The sequence below is a fragment of the Engystomops pustulosus genome, chromosome 4 (assembly GCF_040894005.1).
Source record: "Engystomops pustulosus chromosome 4, aEngPut4.maternal, whole genome shotgun sequence".
In the NCBI taxonomy this organism is placed as follows: Eukaryota; Metazoa; Chordata; class Amphibia; order Anura; family Leptodactylidae; genus Engystomops; species Engystomops pustulosus.
The window spans coordinates 159,653,175-159,676,872 of record NC_092414.1 but is presented as its reverse complement, the minus strand read 5'-3'; the positions used below and the strand labels follow the sequence as shown (position 1 = coordinate 159,676,872).

The 23,698-nt window shown below is 40.3% G+C and overlaps 1 protein-coding gene across 1 annotated transcript; it reads right to left on the bottom strand.

The window, feature by feature from the left end:
* Positions 1–1,512: 1,512 nt before the first annotated feature.
* USP50 (ubiquitin specific peptidase 50) lies at positions 1,513–21,008 on the bottom strand. Its single transcript, XM_072148311.1, has 7 exons — positions 19,789–21,008; positions 11,555–11,743; positions 9,998–10,193; positions 6,562–6,759; positions 5,477–5,619; positions 4,561–4,693; positions 1,513–1,754 (listed from the first exon to the last, which is right to left on the bottom strand). Exons 1-7 carry the CDS (start codon positions 20,991–20,993, stop codon positions 1,551–1,553), a joined length of 2,268 nt encoding a protein of 755 aa, XP_072004412.1. The 5' UTR covers positions 20,994–21,008; the 3' UTR covers positions 1,513–1,550.
* Between the last annotated feature and the right edge of the window lie 2,690 nt (positions 21,009–23,698).

Sequence of the window (23,698 nt, the reverse complement as noted above, 5' to 3'; positions counted from 1 at the left end):
GTGGCTTACCAGGTTGCCGCCACCTCCACACTTTATCACTGTGCCACTCTGTGGCTTACCAGGTTGCTGCCACCTCCACTCTCTATCATTGTGCCACTCTGGCTTACCAGGTTGCCGCCACCTCCACACTCTATCATTGTGCCACTCTGTGGCTTACCAGGTTGCTGCCACCTCCACACTCTATCATTGTGCCACTCTGTGGCTTACCAGGTTGCTGCCACCTCCACACTGTTATTGTTCCACTCTGTGGCCTCCTGCTGCTGCTGCCACCACCTCCACGCTCTGTCATTGTGCCACTCTGTGGCCTACCATGTTTCCGCCACGTACATAATTTGTCATAGTGCCACTCTGCAGCCTACTCATGCTGCTGCCAACTGCCAACTGTATCCCTGGAACACCCTGTGATTTCCATAATGCTGTTTTCACCCTCCATCGCTCTATGATGTTGCCTATGACTATGTTTAGTTTTCCCCTTCATTTCATCTGACAGAGATAATGAAATGCCTCAGGATTGATAGCCAAAAGCAGGAGTGGATACAGAACACAGAGGACATGCAAATATCCCATTTACTGGTCATCTATGTTTTGGATCCTCTTCTGTTTGTTTTGGGCTTTAGCAATACTGATGGATTATTGACCGATTGAAAGTGGACACTGAAGGATGAAATGAAGGGCAAAATGATCAGTGACGTCAATGCAAAATTACTGCCGACTGCCTCTCCATAATTTTGGGGGGTTTCTACATGTATCAGCCTTTAACAGAACAGGTTCTGTCGCAATCTATGGAATCATATAATGTTACTGTAAAAAGAGTGCAATCTTTGTTGTTGTAGTGGGATCTTGGCCCTCAGCCCAGTCCTTTTGAGCTGGAAGGACTTGTCAGGCTGTGTTCCCGCTTCACTTATTTGGCCAAGTTGGCTCCTGTAAGTGCCCATGGAATTGAAGAGTGAAGCGATTCTAAGAGTGGCGACTGTCATGTACGTGTCATACTAAAACACAGCATTGTTTGAAGACCAAACCAAGCTCCCTATGCATATTTAAGCATGGCACAATGTCCTACAACACCCTACAGGCTCTCTGCAGCCAGGAAATACCTGTTTTGTAACGTGATTCATCATGATTCCATTCGGGTTGAATCGATTTTTTTTTTCAAAATCGGGTCGAATCGAATTTCAACAAATTCGCCCATCTCTAAAAATTATTCTATGAAATTATGTATGAAACAAAAGGAGGTTGAAGGGCATCTTATTGTATGCGGACCGATAGTAATGCATTATAATGATGTATGTATGCTTTTTGACTTCAATAAAGTTTTAGAGAAGAAAAAAAAAAAGATAGACTTGGCTTTTCTTGGTGTATTGTCAGCATTGGTCGGCTTGGACAAAGAGCTTGGCGATGTGATGGCACAACTCACACTTGACTATGTGAACAAATGCATGAGTCTATGTAATATACCCAGAGACATTTTACTGCTTTATAAACTATTGTAAGAAACAAAAAATGAATAAAGACTCATACTCTTGTGTTTTTATTGCTAACCACAGTTGGCATTAGCAGCATGCAGTGCTGGAGGAGGTCTTCTTTGGGAAGCTGAATTTCTGGCTTGTGTAAAACAGAATGTAAGCTGAAGATGTTTGCACCATTGATTCTGAAATCTTGAAGCACCTTGTGTCATCAAAGGCATTCCACTCTTTGGTGCCAGGATGCTTGCAAAATGCAGTGTAGTGGCCAAAATCTAGTTCTCCAGAATGATTCTGAAATAAAAGGAGGATTATGTAAGATTTTTTTAAACTGGACTGCTTCAATTTCTGACCGTGCTTCCCACCTTTTGTCTATACTAAATAGGTGCACAGCCATTTTATGTACACTGTTAGGCCTCATGGCAGTAATGGGAGCCGTGACCTGCTGCACAATTTGTGGCCAGAACACGGTCCTCATACAGGATTACGGCAGAGAGAGCACCGTAACCTGTCCTGGTGGATGCCGTGCAGACTATGGGACATGTCCCATATTTTGCTCGGCTTTCTAGATAGCAAAAGGTGAGGATCGCTCGCCCCCTCCGCCTCCTGCCCTTGATCTACGTTATGGCCAAGGTGAGCACACAGTGGCCGTGCCAACTATATGGTCCGTGCCCCTGTTTGCTTATGGGCACGGAAGCCAACTGTCCCGATTCCCAGCACTGTATCAGGTGCTGAGATATGGGGACGGGTGGGCATGGCTGGCCACCTCGGTCGGACGGAAGCTGACTGGTAACTCTAATTACATTACAACAATCTATGTACATATACCAATCCCAGTATTTATGAAAAAAAACCAACATTTTTAAATATTAACACCGCGACTAAGGACTTGTCCAAAAAGTTATATGTAACATGAAAATCACACATTCCACACCATCCTCCATTATTTACACAGATGTTCTTACTCAAATTCTTATGAACTGCGGAAGGTTCCATTATTGGGATTCTAATACAATATCTGAAAGTGTACTTTGTTATCTCATTAGCTTGGTTTATGGATATATATAGTTTTTATTTAGGTTACTGTTGTGTAAAGGAGCATACAGTAATATATCTGTGTGAAGCTCAGTGCACTTTTCTACAAAAACTGTATTCCCTGATGGTGTTATGGGCTGTCAACTGTTAAGACAAATGAAATCGCTTGATTGTCTGCTTTCAAAGATTTTATGATGATTCATGTGAACATATGACTATGAGGTATCTTTAAATTCTACACATGTTTATTTATTATATTTAGGAGATGTGAAGCAATTTTGGAAAAAGGGTTAAGAAAATGTATGGTTTGTTGGGGTTTAGTGTACAGTGGGTACAGAAAGAATTCAGACCCCATTCATTTTTCACTCATTGCAGCCAATTGGTAAGATCTAAAATGTTCTTTCTTATTTCATTACTGTACACTCTGCACCCAATCTTTACATAATAAAACAGAAATGTAAATTTTTTTGCCATCACATGGTCATAAGTATTCAGAACCTTTGCTGTGACACTCATATTTAACACGCTGTCTAAACATGCTGTCTATTTCCTTCTGATCCCCTTTGAGATGGTTCTCCTTCATTGGAGTCCAGCTGTGTTTAATTAAACTAATTGGACTGGATTAGGAAAGGCACAAACCTGTCCATGTAAGACCTTACAGCTCACAGTGCATGTCAGAGCACATGAGAATCATGAGGTATAAGGAACTGCCCGAGAAGCTCAGAGACAGGATTGTGGTAAGGCACAGATCTGGCCAGGGTTACAAAATCATTTCTGCAGCATTCAAGGTTCCTAAGAGCACAGCGGCCTCTATATTCCTTAAATAAAAGAAGTTTGGGACAACCAAAACTCTTCCTTGACCTGGCCATTCAGCCAAAAGAAGCAATGGTGGTTGAAGAGACTTGGTGAGATAGGTAAAGAAGAACCCAAAGATCACTGTGGCTGAGCTCCAGAGACGCAGTAGGGAGATGGGAGGAAGTTGCACAAAGTCAACTATCCCTGCAGCCCATCACCAGTTGGGTTTTATGACAAAGTGTGCCGATGGAAGCCTCTCCTCAGTGCAAGACATATAAAAGCCTGCATCATAAATACATGTGAAGGACACCCAGACTATGAGAAATAAGATTCTCTGGTCTGAGACAAAGATTGAACGTATTGGTGTTAATTCTAAGCAGTATGTGTGGTGAAAACCAGGCTCTGCTCATCACCTGTGAAATGTACAATCGCAACAGGGAAACATGGTGGCATCATCTTGCTATGGGGTGGGGTGGGTTTCAGCTGCAGGTACAGGATGACTGGTTGTAATTTAAGGAAAGATTAATCCGGCCAAGTACAGAGATATCCTGGGTGAAAACCTCTTCCAGAGTGCTCTGGACTTCAGGCTGGGCCAAAGGTTTACCTTCAAACAATACAAGCACACAGCTAAAATAACAAAGCAGTGGCTTCAGAACAACTCTGTGACCATTCTTGACTGGCCCCGCCAGAGCCCTGACCTAAACCGAATTGAGCATCTCTGGAGAGACTTGGTCTACCACCAATGTTCACCATCCAACCTGAGGGAACTGGAGAGAATCTGCAAGGAAGAGTGGCAGTGGATCCCCAAATCCCGGTGTGAAAAACTTGTTGCATCATTCCCAAGAACAATCATGGCTGTACTAGCTCAAATGGTGCTTCTACTCAATACTGAGCAAAGGGCCTGAATACTTATGACCATGTGATATTTCAGTCTTTCTTGTTTACTAAATTAGCAAAAATATCTATATTTCTATTTTTTTCTGTCCAGATGGGGGTGCAGAGTGTACCCCTTTTTTAATCTCACCAATTGGCTGCAATGAAACAGAGGGAAAAATTTTAAACGGTCTGAATACTTTCCATACCTACTGTACACGTATCCTATTGTAACATAATGGTTTATTCATATATAACTAAGCAATCATGGGTTGCCCTTTACTCAGATCCATATTGACATGTCTGGTGATAAAGGTTGTTGTCTTTTTTTTGTTGATTTTTCATAAAAAAACTTGTGAAATTTTTACCTATGTAGTAAATTATATACCCTACTCACCACTATGGCATATAACTTGTACTTCTGTTGTTTTACAATTAATGGGGAGACAAATGGTGAGAGGTCCAAATTCTTCATGGGAAATTCCACATTTGTCTTTAGCTTTCTTTTCAGACAACCTTTATATTCAAACCTGGAAGGATGATAGGTTATATTATATGAAGTCACAAGTAATTGTATATAACACATAAAAAACCAGCAACCAATAAAAAATATCTGTATATTTATACATCTACCCATTTAATTCTTACATGCAGAGTTTTTGGGATATTTTATGGTGTGGTGGTGGTGGGGGGTTGTTTTTGTTAAACTAAAGCAGGGAATAGATCCTATAAAAAAAATAACTGAAAAGATGTTTGTATGTCAAACATTATGGGGCAGATTTAGTTACCCAGTCCTGTCGCGTTCCCGCGGTGCGTTGTCCGACGAGGATTCGGGTCTGCCGCGATTCACTAAGCTCATGCGCCCGAGTTCCTGCATCCGTCGCTTCTGTGCCGAGGTCCGCCGGAATGTGTCCGATGGACCCTTAGTAAATGAGCCCCTTTGGATCCATCGAATACAATGGGAACTGTGTTTGAGTTCTCAGTCATGGGTATTAGCCCTTATTATCTATCAGATTGATTAGTCACTCCGTGTGAACACCATTTTTAATTGATGTTTACGGACATCAGCTGACATTCACGTTGTCCTTTTATCCAAAGAGAACTGTACTGGAAGTGAAATTGTATTAGCATTACATTAGACGGGTCTCACCATTGTATTAGATTAGATGTCTTGATTAAACACATTGACATTTCTTGCCTGACATTTAGATTGGCTAGATTTATAAGTTATGCATTCATAAGAAGTTTTAGTACATGAAATCTGACATTTATTCTTGATAAATATTCTTGTCTAGACATGCCTTCTATTATACCTTTTTAAATGAAGAATCAGAATCTTGGGGAGTTTCCATATCTGGGCCTTGGCAGAAGCATCCTGCTTGAGCTTACAAACAGGACAGAAGATTCTATCTGTCCTTGTCAGAATTACTTGTTGAAAGAAGCCCTCGAGGCAGTCCTGTAATGCATGAGGCAAAATGTATCAACAGTGACTTGAATGAAGCAAAAATAATAGGGTTTGCGCCACATTTTTCAAATACACTTTTACAAAAATACAGAGTAGCTCAGCTAGAAATGGACCTGGAAGTGGGCATCGCCATGCAACAACATACATCAAAAGATTTAGCTACATTTTGGCCAATTTCCTGATGATGAATTATTCCTGACTTTCCATACAGAGGAGCCCAAAACATATAGCTATAGCTAACGATGACAGAGGTTTCAACCATACAGAAATATAATGATAGATACAATGGTGCAGTGTGTTTTTTATATAATTCTGGTCTCTTATATTTTGTAGGAGAGCATACGTGAGAAGGATCATTACACTATCCCCCCTCAGGCAGAGATGGCACAGTATATATCTCATCATGTGATTCTCACTTAATGCATTATGAGTAACATCATAATGTCCTGGCCTGCCCCTCACTGCTACTGAAAAGGTAAGCAAAGTTTTTTCCTTTAATACCTAAGAGGGGCCGCAATGTAAGGGAGGATGGAGGACGTGGGCCACACTATGCAGAGGAGGGGGGCAACAATATGAGGGACACCAGGAGGCCACAATATGCAGAGGAGGGAGGCCACAATGAGGAGGACAGGAGGCCAAAATATGCCATATATGTGCAGCATGTATAACGTTATCTCTTTATCACTTAAAAGTAAGTAAACAAAATCATAAACATGCTGGACAAAACATGTTAGACAAAAAAGTGATCAAAAATGTTACCAAAATAATATCAATTAATATGAAAAAAAAAAAAAAAGGTTATGGCTTTTAGAAAGTGGGGAGTACAAAACAGAAGTGCAAAAACAAAAAGGGCTTCAGTGTTTAAATGTTAAACATTTCTGAGATCCTATAGATTGCTCTTTGCTTATTGTTTATCTCTGCAGTAAATCTCACCTGTACATTGGTTTCATCTGCGGAGACTATAGGAAGTGACAATACAGTAAAAACTTCCTCCTTGTGACTGGTGTGTCCACATTCTAAGCAGGCCGTGTTTTGCTTCAGGACTCCCTGTAGCAGGCGGCTGATCAGAGACTCTGCTGCATTGCTTTCTACAGTGCTGCTGCTTCCTGCATTGGCTGAAGGACTTTTCTTCTGCAGAAGAAAACAATTACCTTGCACAGATTACTTTCCTGAAAGCTTATGTCACAAATGCCTATAAGGCACAGTATGGAATGTTATAGAAATCATGTTTCCTATTGTACAAGGAAATCAGGCTAAAAAGAAATGTGTATGTTATCACTTTCCTCCCATTCCTGCCATGTTTTTCATGTATTATCCCCTAATTTCTACTATCTTCATGATGACAGTATAAATAAAAATAAGATTTCTATAGACCGATTTGGCTTTGTGCAGCACTGCGTAATCGGTGTGCTCTATATAAATAAAGGAATTATTATTATAGCACCATTATCCAAGCGCTTTACAGATACCAACATGATCTCTAACTACACTTCCCTCTCCTATAAACACTTATTAGGCTGCACATGTTGTGTGCTGGTTTTGTTGTGTCCATGCAGAAATTCAGCAGCGTAATACAGTACCATTAAAGTGAATGTGTTTTTGAAAGGTTAATGTAAGCAATGCATTTTTTGTTAGCGCAGCAATTGCTGTGCTAGGAGAAATAAAAATATGATTGTTACTTTTCTTTGCAGATTTTTGTGTGTGTCCGTAGCAGTCTATGGACATGTGGAAATCTGCAAACAAAATGTTTTATTGATGTGGATTTCATGCTTTACTTTCCCAAACAGGTGAAAAAAAAGACATATAAAAATTGCATACTAAAATATGAAGCAATAAAAACCACAAATATTTTGTGCAGATTTACATGCGTTTTCCTCCATGGCAATCCAAAACGTGTGAAAATAAATACATACCATATATACTCGTGTATAAGCCGAGTTCTTCAGCACAAAAAATGTGCTGAAAAACGTCCCCTCGGCTTATACACGAGTCAATACTTAATATATATACTTAAAAAAATATTTTAAAAATAATAAACGTATATACTGACCCTCCGGTGGCCCCGACGTGCAGCGCTGCTCCCCCCATGTCCGCGCGGGTCCTCTTCTGGCTTCCGCGCCCATCTTCTTGCTTCTCTGACTTCGTGCCTGGCGCCAGCAGGGGCGCGTCATACTAGGCGCCGTCCGGGGGAGAACAATGGCGGCGCCCGGCACGAAGTTAGAGAAGCAAGAAGACGGGCACGGAAGCCAGAAGAGGACCCACGCGGACATCGGGGGAGCAGCGCTGCACGTCGGGGCCACCGGAGGGTGAGTATATAAGTTTATTATTTATTTATTTTTTTTAACGCTGGGCAGGCTGTATACTACTGGGGGCAGGCTGGGCTGTATACTACAGGGGGCAGGCTGGCTACATACTGGGGGGGGGGGGGTCTGTGACCAATGCATTTCCCTATCTCGGCTTATACTCGAGTCAATAGGTTTTCCCAGTTTTTGATGGTAAAATTAGGGGTCTCGAGTATAAACGGTAATACTTCTATGGCATGGTTCACTGTAGTTTGTTTAGTAAAAATATAAAACAAGGAAGTAATAACAAGCATTAAAGGGGTATTCCAGGAATCAGCATAATTCATATACAAATGGGTACTCAAAATATAAGCTAATGTGTAATTAGTTGTTATTTAAAAATTTGCTCCCCTTAGCAGAAAAATGCTGATGACATAGACTGTAATGAAGAATTAAAATGCTACTGGCCCTTTAATCAGTCCGTTAATTTCCTCCGCGCGGTCCGTTGTGGAGCAGACACAGGAGAGAAGATGGCCGCTGGTCACATGTCCACATCACATGTCCTGCACCTGCCTGGGCAGGTCATGTGATCACCACTAAGTTTTGCTGTAGTCAGTTGGTTGCAGTGCATCCAGTATGGCCAGTGTTTTGGTGATGGCAGTTACATGTCATTACTATGGTAACAGAGCAAGAAAAGCTGTTATATCACCACTGGGAGCAGAGCATAAGAGGTAGGAGGAGTTACTGAGAACTAAAGGATCATGGAACTTGTAGTTTCCAGTGGCGGCCATCTTAGTGATAACTCCACCTACTTTAGAGAGGCCATAATTTGTGTAAATCATAAAATCAAACTATTTAGGTTCCGATTTGCGACGAATGACATTGATTATTGTTGTATTCATTTATTTATATCATCAAGGGTTTTTGTGATAGATGTTCATATTCCCGGAATACCCCTTTAAAGGTAAACTACCACTCCATATGACAACAAACAAACTACAAGATCTCAACAAACAAACTACAAGATCTCCGGGCTGCTAATTATTCATGCATCCTGCTTGACGTCACCTTCCTCTCCATTGTCCCCAACATGGGAGAGTGAGGCATCGATCATGCAGCACTGTACCATGGTTGGGCCATAGTGTAATAGCTGAAATGCACCCAGCAGAATCATTACAAATGAAGAAAAGAAGGATGCATGTTTCTAATAGGAAACAAAATTTGAATAGTATATAGTGTGCACTATGGTCACAGGATGGAAGGATAAATGGCAACAAGTTCAAAGCAAAATGGATCATGTCACCGAGTCGCCTATCAAGTAGGCTTCATCAGGAGTAAAAATTTATCATGCAGGAGGCGTGAATTCAGGCCCCTCATGTGACGGCACCTCACTCTCCGAGCCTGAAAATATGCATTGAATACGATTTTTTTTCTTCTGCGTTTTTGATGCAGACTTGTGTCATTTGTAGTGTGTTTTTGATGCAGATTTACATGCGTTTTACTAAAATTTCAAATATCTGTGAGAAGGCACAGGAAAAGTGACATAATCATTATTTTATTTAGTTTTCTGCATTCAGCAACACTTTTTCTTCATTACTTTTTACAAATCACATTCACTTTAATGCTACTGAATTACCTTCTATTTCTCTTCTCCTGTATCTATCTCATATCTATCTTCTATCATTTATCTGGCTATCTATATATAATCTGCTATATCTCTGCATCTATAAATCTATATCATCTTTCATATTTATCATCATTCTACCTATTATCTGTCTATCTCCTATAAAATTCCCCTACAGCCCCATATTACAGATTGCCTTACCATACTACTGCTTGTAATCTACAAAGTGCTATTATTGTGCAGGGCTAAAGGATCCTCTTACTGAATGTGACTGTTCATAAAATTGTTTTAGTTTGGGGCCACACTTTTAGTTTTGCTCAGGGCCCACTTTGTCGAAAACCGACTCTGTCTGTGTAGACATACAAAAAAATAAAGTAAAATGGTTTTAGTCTTGGTATAGTATTGCACCATAGATCTGGATAGAAACATGTATTTTTGTTCGTGTTTACTGTCCTTCACTTACATTTGTTATGTCTTCATGTAAAGCATTTAGGGTGTAAATCAATAATTCATGAGAATCCTGTTGACAGTCCTTCCTGAAAGGCGGATGAACTTTACACATGACAGACAAGAAGGCTATTGGCGACACTTCCTGTTCTTTCCCAAACCACATGAGTGATATTAGGTTAGCGAATGCAAGCGACAGTTCTTTTTTATCTCTGTGAAACAATAATAAACATAGACATTAAACTATGCAGAAAAGAGATACAGTTATATTTGACTAAGCAAGGTTGTAGGAAGGAAATAGCGCCAATCACAAATTAAAATGTCTTCAATCCTTTATTAAATTTCTTCACAAAAAACATGGGGACAGCCAGGGATGAATGGGCCCAGGGGCGTTCTCTGGCTGAGCACCACATATACTGTATATATATATATATATATATACCATGTCTCTCATGTGGATAAAATGGAATGCCTGCCGTATATACAAGTGCTTATCAATAAATCTAATATATAAAGCTGAGTACGGTATATGGGGCATATTTATCAAGACCTGAAATAAATAATTGCAAATGCTAGCCTATTGTTAGCATTAGCGACTATTTGTCCAAATCCGCCACCTTCACGCCAGTGAGGCGTGAAGGAGCGTTAGGGGAGGGCGTGGCCAGCCGGGAGTGGGCTGGCATGGGGCGTTACTGTCCCCACGCCGGGCACTCGCTGCCGACGGTGACTTTTAAGTTGCCGGCGGCGCTTATTTCTACGCCAGGCAGGGCCTAAATAAACGCGGCCCATCCTCTTGCGCCGATACATTAAGTGGCTATCGCCTCTTGATGTATCCTGCTGTGAATGTGCAGTGGCAGGGCTATCATACTTTGGCTATTTCGACTTTGGTCAATATTTTCCGTTAGAGGGTTAAACACTAGGAATAACCATTATTATATTTTGATAGATCAAACATTTTGGGATGTGGTGAAACCTAACATGTTTATGATTTTTGCTGTTTATTTATATCAGATCTGGGGAAAGGGGAGTTATTTTAATTTTTATTAAAGACATTTTTTAATTTTTTTATTTTTTTCAAAGAAATTTCAGCTTTTTTAAATTTATTTTTTTACTATTTTTCAGTCCCCCCAGGGTACTTGAACTGAAGTATGGCAATACATGGGTATTTTACTACTCATTTATTACAATGTGCCACAATCCCCAGTGTATCAAATTTTTCGACTGATTTTAACCATTTGCAATAAAGCTAAATCTATGAGGGAATATTCTGGGCACTTGTTTTTCCTTCTCACTCTATCTGGAGATATTTGATTTCGCATTATTGGAAATGTTAGTGTTATTGATTCATAGTACAGTCAGGTTATTGATCAGTCTGTGCTTTGACCATTTTTAGAGGTAGACAAGATACTGTAGACTTCAGGAACCAGTTAACCCAGTCCAGGAGTCAGTCCCATGCATAAAAAGTGAGCGTGTCCTAGATCCATAGGATGGGGTCTGAATACTGCAGTCCACATACAGATGCTTAAATACAGACACTACAGTTAGTTAACAAATAACAGATATAAAACATTACCTAGCAATAAATTTCTCAAACTGCCAAGAGAAGAAATATTCCACAAGTGGAGTGGTGCAGCTCAGACATTGTATCACTGCGTTCATGTAACACGTATTTCCTAGATTACACAGGCCAGTCACTCCTTTTACTTTCATGGGGAGGTCATTATGCAATATCTTACTGTTACTGGTTGTTGCTTTGGTTTCACTACGGTAAAAAAGACAAAAAAAAAAGTTAATCTTGTATTATTTGGTCTTTTAAGTCTCGTGTGTTGCATTCATTTATTGATGCAGTGGTTCATATAGAAGCATAAAGCACAATAGGACTGAAAATATAGACTTTCACTTTTAGCCGTATACTGCTTAAAAATATACCAATTTGCCATTGACATTTTCTATATACTTCCATTGGGAAGAAAGGGTAAAGCATATTGTATTTCTTGACAGTATATCACAATGGTATAACTTTTTTTTCATAATAACCCTAGTTGTGAACAATGAAGCACTTATCGTACATATCTGGATCTGATGCATTCTGTTCTTTATTTCCATCCATACATTGACCTATTTCCTGAAAATTAAGAACGCTTCTTGCAGCTACAATTATATTATGGTTCATCCCTTCTCCATGGCATTGAATATTGCAATCTTACAGCTTAGGAAGGGGGAGCTCTAGAGTCAGTATTATGTCACAATGACATCACAATGAGGAAACAGGGGGAGATGTATCAGAAGTCCCTGAGAGCAGAACTGTTCTATTTGCCCGTGGCAACCAATCGGAGCTCAGCTTTCATTTTCCCAGAGCTGTTTACTAAATTAAAGACAAAGCTTCGACAGATGTAAAAGGCTCCGTTAAATGTCACCTGTTAATTTTTGGCTAAATTCAGACATTTTGCTGCATACCGTAACGGGAGAGCAGGAGGGGGTGAGCACTGCCCACCCCTCTCTATAGAGAAACATGGCGCACGGCTCCATATTCCAAGGAAACATAGGACATGTCCTACCTTTTCCCCGGGTATGGAGCGGTACGCGCGGCACCGTACCGCTCCATGCGGCACTGTGCGCCCATTGCCGGGCCTATGGGGGACATATATATATGACGTATATAGATCTCCCAACAACCATGTGAATCCAGCCTTACACCAGTGACATATGTGGCGTTTTTGATACGTTTTTATAATTGCGTTTTTGCATCCCTGAAAAACGCATCATATTTGCATACTGGCTTTTAGGTTAAAGTGTCTTAGCTTGGCATTTTTTCCTCTGCGTTTTTTTTGTCAGCGTTTTTTGATGTGCATTTTTTTGCGCTTTTCAAAGTGGTTGCATATGTGAAAACGCATGGTTTTGTGGTCTGCTTTTTGAAATGCATGTGATTACATTCACAAACTCAGTAGGTTGAAGTTCACTGTGTTTTTACTAATTCCAAGAGACACAGCTGCAAGCAATTAATGCCCATCAAGCATTACGTTTTTAAAAATGCAAATGCAAGCAAACATTTGGAAAACGCATGCGTACAAATGCGTGCTTTTTCAATGTATTCGAAATCGCAGCAGAAACGTGACATACACGCCTTGTGTGTCACCAGCCTTAGAAGAGCAGCAATGCTCTAATATCTGTGCTGGCATCATACTCCGTTAACAAGGTGCAGCTGAGGAGACGCTGAACACTGCCTTATTTCTTCCTAGCAGTTTTGATTAATTATGCATCACACTCAGTAGTCTGCTGCCTGGTTCAATAACAGTTAAATGGGTTGTCCACTTTCTGCAAGTAATGGATATTTTTTGTGAAAGGTTATACAATTTCCAAATAAACATTCTGTATTAATTCCTCATGATTTTCTAGATCTCTCATTGCTGTCCTCCTATCTGTGCATCTGTGTTAGTTTTCAATGGATAGAAATCTGCCCATGGTCTTGTGATGGACACATGTAATGGTCCTGCCAATGCAGTCATTACAAAATATTGCTCCTATTAGATTGCATGTGTCCATAGAGCCTGATCACCTATGTGTGCCATCTAACTGGTAATGCAACTGTATAATATCCAGCTGGGAAGGGAGGGTTTGATTTCTAACACAAAAGTTTTGATTGGTTAACAATCAGTCCGGATCCGCCTCAAGGCTTGTCATTGGTGGATGCTAAATTCCTCCCAAAGGGAAGTTTAATATATACTTCTCCAGTTTTCCAGATTCTCCTTAGACCTCCACATGAAAGGACACAAGGCCTACAGACAGCAAGCCTGCTGCTGTTGTCACACCTGAGGGTAATTCAACCCATCAGGCCTGCTGCAGTCCTGCACCTATACAGGGTTTGTACACGTTTGCTGCCAAAGCAGCTTCTACCTTCTCCAGCCCCAGGTTCCCTAATCTGGGCTGTGAGCTTCTTCTTTTAGACTACATCTAACTATCTTCCTTGGACATTGACAGATATGACCTCTACCGTAACCTTTTACCATTGCTGTGTTCTTGAATAAGGAAACTGTAAGTTTATGTTTTACTTAACTTGTCTGCATGTGATCCCTGCCTGCTGCTAACATCAAGGGCCTCCTCTCTGTCATCTACCCGGGGATCCCTAACACACAAATACACTGGAAGTGCCCCAGGAAGAATTACTGCCACCTTACCGACTCTCCTTCGTCTCGCCTGGCATGGACAAGACCTGTTTCACTTGGACAAAGCTTCCGCGACCAGTCCAGCACCAGGGCATGCTAAAACCAGCCACTCAGGTACCAGGGGAATCCAGCTGCCCCAAGCCATTAGGTCAGGCCCCGGTGGGAGGACTTTGCACATGCAGGTGCACAAGCTGTTATCATTGCAGAGAGTATTCAGAGCCATGTGCACCTGTATGACATCATATGATCATGGATTTCTATTCACTGAAAGTAAACATAGCAAGCAGAGATTTCAAAAACCATGAGGAATAGATACAGAAAGTATTTTGGAAAATGATAGAACTTTCCCTTACACAAACCATATCAATTATTTGTTGAAAGTGAACAACCCCTTTAACCTGCTGTGATGGGACAGAATATTATCAGCGTTGGAACCAGGCTTCACATAAAAGGTCCAGGGAATCAATCCTCAATGCTTGTTATAGTTCACACTTGACCACGCTTGTGTGTATTCTGTCTGCTTATATCTGGTATCTTCTAACAGCTTGTCTTTCTGGTTCTCCCTATAGCAGCGACTGGGCAATTATTCTGTAAAACGTTCCACAACTTCTACCAAGTTAACCCAGTCCAGGAGTAACATGCGTAAGAAGCAAGAGTCCTACATTCATAAGATATCAGATCAGATATCAGACTCAGATGTAACTTGGGGGAAGGGGTGTTATGTTCAGAAAGTTCGGTTGTACTAAGACCCAGGAGCTGTACTGGGCCCAAGATGTCCAGTCTGATCCATTACAACCACCTTAATACCAGTAAGATATACAAATCACTAGGTTAAGATGGCATATACCCCTATCCTGGAGTATCAATGATAATAACCTTATAACACAACATCAGTAAAGATTTATGAGGGATTGGTCCTGTCAACTTCTATAAGGAGGTAAGTTCTAGACTGGACCAGGGGATTTGATACAGTGCCACATAAAAGGTTGGTACATAAACAGAAACTTCTGTGACTAGACGAAAAATTTGTGTATTTGGGTTAATAATTGGCATAGAACATAGTACATGGTACATTCTTAGACTGGGTCACAGTTACTAGTGGAGTGCTACATTGTGTGTTGTGAGCTAGCTGCACAGACAGTGGCTAATTCATGACACCATTGATTTCTAATGTGCACATTCACTGTGCTGTACATGCAAAGTGTCTCACCACATCGTGAACGTGCCGACCAGCCGCACTGCAAATTATAGGCAAGCTCCTATTCCATTTCCTATGGACGGTCCATGGCTTGCAGCATGGAAATTGCACATGGCCATGTACATGAGGCCTTAAACTTCCATGAACTTACAATAATATAAGATTTTTGTGCCAGGCAGTTGCTATTTAACCAACAGGGGTGTAAAAAAACGGGCCCTGGGACAAAAGTTTAGCTTGGGGCCTCCATATAATTTATCTCATAAATACTTTATAGTAGCAAACATAACCCACTTATTCAGCATTAAAAGAGTCTTAAAAAAGGCAAAGGAGGGATCGCAAAGCTCTAAATGTGGTACAATAGCCAACACACAGAAAGTATAATACTAAGAAAAAAGCAAGTAGTTTCTTGAGTCGGCAACACTGAAATGACAATGCATACTGCTTTATTAGTCTATACAAAGGACAAAACATACATAACAGCAATTGAAAGTGCACACTTACATATAAACATCTGCTGCCCAACTAACCACCTCCTCTAGTCTGCACTGGGTAAAAAGGCCCAAATTTCTGCCAAGTAAACAAGTCAGATAAATGGCAAGTGACCAGGTGTCTGGATGGCTCTAATAAGTCAGATCCATACTCCAATAAAGAGTAAAAGCTGCACATGCTGTAAAGTGTAAATCCAATTTGAAAAGATTAACTCATGATCCAAGATCCAACAAACAATATCAAGGTCAGGAATAAACCCAGCAGCACGTCCTCTGACGAGGATTCGGGTTCTGCCGGGATTCACGAAGATCGCGTGCCCTATGTATAGCAGGTGTCGCTGCTGCGCTGAGGTCCGCCGGAGTTCACCTTCTTCTCCTCGGTGTATGTAAGTGCGTGTCAAGCGACACAAATTATTTTTTAAATACAGCGGTTTTTCCGAATCCATCAGGCTTTCCGGCGGCCATGCCGCCGATTTCCGTCGCGTACAATCCGATCGCGTGCGCCAAAAACCCGGGGCAATTCAGGGAAAAACGTCACAAATCGGTTATATTCGCGAAACTCGGCGATTCTGCCTATTAGTAAATGAGCCCCAATGTTATCAGGGTTAGAGCCTTTGGATTGTATTTCAAATGCATAAAAAAACATGTGACTGTGGCATTAGGGGTACGATGCCTCTTATAGGTAAGCTCATGACTTAAATGGCGTGCTAGATTGTTGCCTCCGGGTGGTTTCTGAGTGTGTCAGCAGGTGCCTTGTGCATGATGGTAACCAAAAGTTGCAAATCACTAGACCACAAATCCTGATCAGTTGTGTTAACTGGGGTAGACTGTAGCTGATATTTAAAATAGATTTTTAACCCTGTTGAGGTATCAGAAACAGGTTTGGTATTTCTTTTCTGTATATGTCCTTCCATGTGCCATGTTGTTATTAAGGATGCCATCAATATATTTTGTTGCTGGGGGGTAAAATATGAACAGTTGAGAACCGGGAAACATTTTTGTAGATAAAATGAGTCTAAAAAATTAGTAGTAGAGTTGCAGAGGTGCGTTTTCCCTCTCACCATTAAAATATAAATGTATTTTGAAAACAGAATATCAATCATGCATCTTTTATATCAATACAGATTAGATACAGCAGATACTCATTCAAATATTTCACTTTTTGTTTCATTGCAGCTAATGGTAAGATCAAAAAAGTTCTTTGTTTTCATTAATGTACACTCTGAACCCCATCTTGACAGGAACAAAATGTAGATATTTTTGCTAAATTATTATACAAGTATTCAGCCCCTTTGCTCAGTATTGAGGAGAGGCAGCTTTTGAGGTAGTACAGCCATGAGACTTCTTGAGAATAAAGTTTTCTAATGAAAGAAAAAGGGTTGAAACATCCAACTCCATAAAACAGCTTGATCCTTTATTAATCCATTTGTAGATACATAGAACACATCAAGTAAAAATCAGGTGATGCTTTTCTGATGTACTAGACACCCTTACTCATGGCTAATCAGTGGCCAACTGGGTGAGCTGGAGAGACAATTTTTATAGTTTTTCACACCTGGATTTGGGGATCCTCTGCCTCTTCCTTGCAGATCCTCTACAGGTCCCTCAGGTTGGATGGTGAACTTGGCCGGAAGCCATTTTCAAGTCTCTCCATAGATATTCAATTGGGTTTAGGTCAGGGCTCTGGTTGGGCCAGTCAAGAATGGTTACATAGTTTTTCTGAAGCCACTGCTTTGTCATTTTAGCTGTGTGCTTAGGGTAATTTTCTTGTTGCATGGTGATCCTTAGGCCCACTCTGAGGTCCAGAGTATTCTGGAAGAGGTTTTTATCCAGGATATCTCTGTACATGGCCGCATTCATCTATCCTTCAGTTGCAACCAGTTGTCCTGTACTTGCAGCTGAAAAACACCCCATAGCATGATGCTGCCACCACCATGTGTCACTGTCGGGATTGTATTTGCCATTGCCTGGCTTTCTCTACACATACTACTTTGAATTAACACCAAAAAGTTCAATCTTCATGTCCTTCATGTGTTATTTTGCAAACTGTACGCAACCTTTCATATGTCTTGCACTGAGGAGAGGCTTCCATCAGCACACTCTGCCATAAAGCCCCGACTGGGGGAGGCTGCAGTGATAGTTGACTTTTTGGAACTTTCTTCCATCTCTCTACTGCATATCTGGAGCTCAGCTTTTTTCTTAACCTCTCACACCAAGGCTCTTCTTCCACTGTTGCTTTGTTTGGCTGGATGGCTTGGTTGTGGAAGAGTTCTAGTTGTCCCAAACTGCTTCCAGTTAAGGATTATGGAGGCCGCTGTGATCTTGAATGCTGTAGAAATTATTTTGTAGCCTTGGCCAGATCTTTGCTTTACCACATTTCTGTATCTGAGCTCATTGGGCAATTCCTTCAACCTCGTGGTTCTCATGTGCTCTGACACATATTGTGAACTGTGAGGTCTTATATATAGGGCATTACCGATGAAGGACCCCAGAGCTGCCTTCAGTAGAAGCCTACTAGATACTTTCTGCACAATCTAACAGTGCAGCTGTCATCCAATGCAGAAAGCATAGGCTGACTATGTAATGTGTCGCAATACATTATGATCACTTGTTCATATCTCACCCTTGGACAAAATAAATCCGTAAAATAAAGCTTCAAAAAAATTCAATTAAAAAATATAATTCCACCCTATATAATAATCAAATTCAACATAAAAAAGTGAAAATCACCAAAAAAAAACCCACAACATATTGGGTCCTGACAACCCATACAATAAAATAAAATTGTCACTGAACCTGTAAAAAAAAAATGCATAAAAATTTACAAAAAATGCTAAGAACCATAAACAAGAATTCATGATTTTTTAGCCACCACCAAGAAAGAGTTAATAAAATCTGATTATTAACTATTGACCCCCCCATAAATGATGTACTTGAAAAGTGGATCTCATCCACAAAAATGTCCAAATTACAAAAGAATAAACATTTTATAACCTGTAAAATGTGACAATGCAGATCTGCATTTGGATGGCCCTTCTATAGTGTGCCTATACAGCATTTTACCACCACATAGGGGGCATCCTCATACTCGGGAGAAATTGGGTAAACTTTGTGGAGTTTTTCTTCATTTAATATTTGTGCAGTTTAATGTACTGTCTAAAAAAAATTACAGCTTGTAAATGACACCTCCATTTTGTTTTAACCCCTATGAAACATCTAAAGGGTTAACACGCTTCTTAAAGTAGATTTTTCACACATTAAAGGGTACAGTTTCTAAAATTGCATCATTTGCAAGGTTTTACTGCTATATAGGCCTCTCAAAGTCACTTAAAGTTGAGCTGGTGCCCCTAAATAAGGATTTCATTAAAAAAAAATGCACCCAAAATTTTGAACCTAGAACAACCTAGAAAAGAGAGAGGATGCATAAAAAGACACACCTATATCAAGCAGACATTTGCGAAGTGTTAGTTATAAAGTTACTTGGATGCTATGACTATCTGCCTAAAAAGCCGAGCATTTTGAACTTTGAAAATCATTAATTTTTAGAAATTTTTGCAAAATGTCCATTCTTTTCATAACTAAACACAACAGATATCATCAAAATTTTTCTATTAATTTGAAGTACAATGTGTGAAGAGAAAACATTCTTTATTGATCTTACCATTTGGCTGCAATGAAACAAAGTGAAAAATTTAAAGGGGTCTCAATACTTTCTGCACCCACTGTATATAGTGCAGAAGTTTAAATCAATAAAGAAAAAGCTATATGTAACCTTTTCCACAAACCCATATATCCATTTGCATTGTTGGGGTTACCCTGTTCACTCCATGTTACTAGTTGTCTTTCAGTTATTGACACTTATTTGATATGTACATGAATGGAATCATTGTATAGATGTCCATGGTGTATTGGTTCAGTTCACATGCAATATTATGGAAGTAGTTTAGTATGCACTCACCATTTTGTATCATCTGTATCGAGATCTTCATCAGAGGTAGATTCCTCCCATTGAGCAACATCTGAATGAAAATTATTTCCAAGTATCTCTTGTGCTAGAAGTTTTCCAAACTCCCTTAAAGATATATCTCCTCTACATTCTACATCTTCCAATAGATACAGGATAAAAGCATTAATACAGGAGAAATAAACTAAAAGCCAAAACACAACCAAAAAACTAAGTGCATGAAAGTCTCTTCCATACACTGGAAATATACTGTGTCCAGTTAAGAACGACAACTTGACATAATCCCTCAAAGTCTTTTTGATATGGTTTTCTTTACTATAAAGTGATCCGTATTTTCCCTTGGGCTTGGAAACAAGTTGTAGCTTTATGCCACGCTTGCTAAACTCTTCTATGGTTGCCTCCTCTACATAGGCTGAGCTGTCTATCTCCACTGTGTAATTTCTGTTGTAAAATGAGTTTAGAAGTTTGCGTATAACGTATAGGAATGGGATGCACTGACTTTTCTTAAGGACTTGAGTTAATGAGTAAATATAAAAATTACAAATGTAACCAGTTTCTTTTTCCACCAGTAAAACAACTCGCAGGTCACTGGGATATTGGGGATCTTTAAAGTTAATTTTGTATTTTTCAATGGAGAGAACTTGTGTAGGATCATAATTTGTCCTAATATTTATTCCAAGTTGTTCTTGCAGCTGGTCAATTTCTGAAAACAGATTGGATACATTTTTGTTTCCTTCTGTGCTAAATAAACAGAACCAATCTTGCGATTGTTGTTGTGAGGAAAAAGTGTAATATTTCTTTGTTGAAATAGACACTGATTCTTTGGTTGGTTTTCCATGTAGTCCAATAAAGCCACTCGACAGTAAGTTTCCCACCCACTTCAGTAAGTCATCCTGCTCCACCTTCACCAGGTTGTGTCCTCGGATTTTCTTCAGCCTCCTGATATTCCTGTTGACTTTCTTTTGCACTTGTCCTAGTATCTGTTCATCGAATAATTGAAGAAAAAGATGTTTTGTTGCCGATGGTGCTTGGGAAATTGATTTTCCAAATTCATTCCTCTTATATTTATTTGTTTTACTTCCATGTTTCAAAGTAAAGCATCTTCCACAGAGCGTGCAGGATGAAGTGACAATGCCAACTGTAGAGTAATCCTCAGAAGCCCATTGTGCCCAGATTAGTGTAGCAACTGTAACATCCATAGCCACATAATGGATAGTGTAAGGTCTCAGGAAAATCAGGAGATGGTATTTGGTGGCTGGTTTTTGTTTGTGGGAGGGGTTTGTTTGGTTTCTAGTGACTCCTAAATAAAGGCCAGTGAGCATTAGCAATCTGTGTATTCAGTTGTTAGAGCTACAGCAATGTAAACTGCGGGCAATCTGACACCTTCTTCTTGTCACTGAAGTATTACATTGTAAAGAAAAGGTAGCATTTAACCAACATCTCTAGTCATTAAAAGCAATAGTACAATCAAATCTTGTTCATACATTATTTTGAACGTATTCCATGTTCTTATTTCAAAGATGTGTTCAATTAGCACGTTTGCATTGCAAGCCTGTGTGAGCCCTCTCTACACATCTTCAATAGCACATGACCTTTTACTATACAAGTCAACTCCAAGTGTCTGCATTCTTATGTAGTTCCTGCTTCACTGATTCTGATGTAGTTGGAACTTTCTCTCTAATTCCGATTGCTCCAAAGTAATAAATATAAATCTGTCTGCTTCAGCCAAGTACCACCTATCTGACGAAACAGATCTAAAAGTAATGATACTGATTACTTGGGAATAGTGCGGTGTACATTATTATATTATTCCAGTTTTGGCATTGGGCATTTTACCACACAACTAAGTACCTTTTGACTCACGTGTCCCTGCATTATACATTTTGATCACTACTATGCATTCACCATTTCCATATTGGCTGAGGTGTCAGCACTGTGACTATTGGACTATTTGTTAAAATGAGTCATTACAATATTATCTACTGTGGGGACAATATTGTTATTACAGAATGAAGTTTGTAATAAGAAGGTGGAGGAGATGATGATAAAGTCTTGGCCTTCTGCTGTTCATATTGTTAGGCTGAGAAGATGAATTCTATCGAGTTCTATCCTCTATTTGCTGTACTACTGGCTCTCTGCAACTCTTGTTCTGAACCAGAAAGGGTTAAGTCTTGCACATCTTCAGAGCTCTGCCTGTCTCACCTGGAGCACTTTAACTCCAAAGATGATGTCTACTCCCCTTTGGTTTATCAATATTGGCTACGATCCTGACTATTTTCCTGGTTATTCGATTTTGTACTTTCCTTGCACACATTGGGGGTCATTTACTAAGGACCCGAATCGCTTTTTTTCGTGAGGTTTCCCAAAAATTACCGATTTGCGCCAAATTGCCCCGGGTTTTTGGCCCTTGCTTGACACGTTCTTACCTGCACCCAAGATAGGACGGTGAACTCCAGCGAACTCCGACCTCAGCACAGCAGCGACACCTGGTGAACATCGGGCACACTACCTTAGTGACTACCTTTAAGACCCGAATCCTCGACGTAGAACGCGCCGCTGGATCGCGACATGACCGGTTAAGTAAATGTGCCCCACTGTCTCACCCCATCGGGACTGGTAAAATATAGGATTTATAGGACCTATGTCCTATATGGTGCTGGTCCTAAAGCAAGTGCTACCACTGTCTTTGTCAATAGGATGTGTCCCAATATTAAAGAAATTATATTCTTGTACATGGGAGGCAGTCTTTTAGTATTTATATAGGTATATTCTTGTATATAGCAGGAAGTATAGTAGAAGTTTTATAAAGAAGGCAATATTATAGAAGTTGTGGTCTCTTACACAACTACATTATTAAAGTACTTCCTTTTTTGTTGTACATGTACGGCACAGAGGAAAGGTTATTGGTTATTTTTCTTTTGCCCCATCTACCAGTGTGATTCTTTGCCTACATGCACATTAGCTCTGCTTACTAGAAAAAGGATTTTTTTGGTTTACATTTAAAGGGGTTGTCCGACAGACACCACACTAGAACAGGGGATTGGTGGGTGGCCGGAAGTTGACAGAGCTGAGCATACCTGCTGCATACCTGCAGGGGCACTGCTCCAACGAGTGGTGGTGCTAGAGACCGGGAGCACCGGTGGTGGTAACTACACATTTATTTTCTTTTACAGGACCCCGTCCCCCAGCCCACTGCTAGATTTTTCAAGAGCGTTGGACAACCCCTTTAAAGAGAACCCGTCATGCAAAATAACCCCCTAAACTAAATATATTTTCATAAACTGCCTGTAAACCTAAGCAATGAGGTCCTAAAGCTGTATGCAAATGACCTGTGAAATGTCCAATGAAGCATTAGTATATTCAAGCTGTCCACTCTATTCATGAGTGGGAGGCACAGCCACACCCCCAGTGCATGACTGACAGCCTGTATAATGATGTGAGGCTGTATAATTATGTGCTTCCTGGTGCTGGTGGCCACGACCCCTGCAGCCTGTGTGTGTGTGTTTAGGAGAGATACAGCAGTTCCAGGCAGCCATGTTATAACAGAACATGTCATATTCATGTGTAGCTGATGTCTGTGTCTCTCACCTGTATATTAGGAGGATGCAGCACAGACACTAGCCATGCTTTACTATACATTACACACAGACATGAGCAGGAGGAGGAGAGGGAAGGGGTAACAGGGGTGACATCACTGCCCCTGACCATGTGACCAGTCTCATTTACATGATAAAAAATAGATGATTTTACAATGATTAATGTATGAAATAACTAGATAAAGGCTGGGATGGGATCCTTGTGAGCTGCTCCAACAGGTAGTAGTGACAGGACAAGTGGCAGAGACCTGATGACAGGTGTCCTTTAAGACTATCTACCAACAATGTGACAGTTTTCCAACTCCACC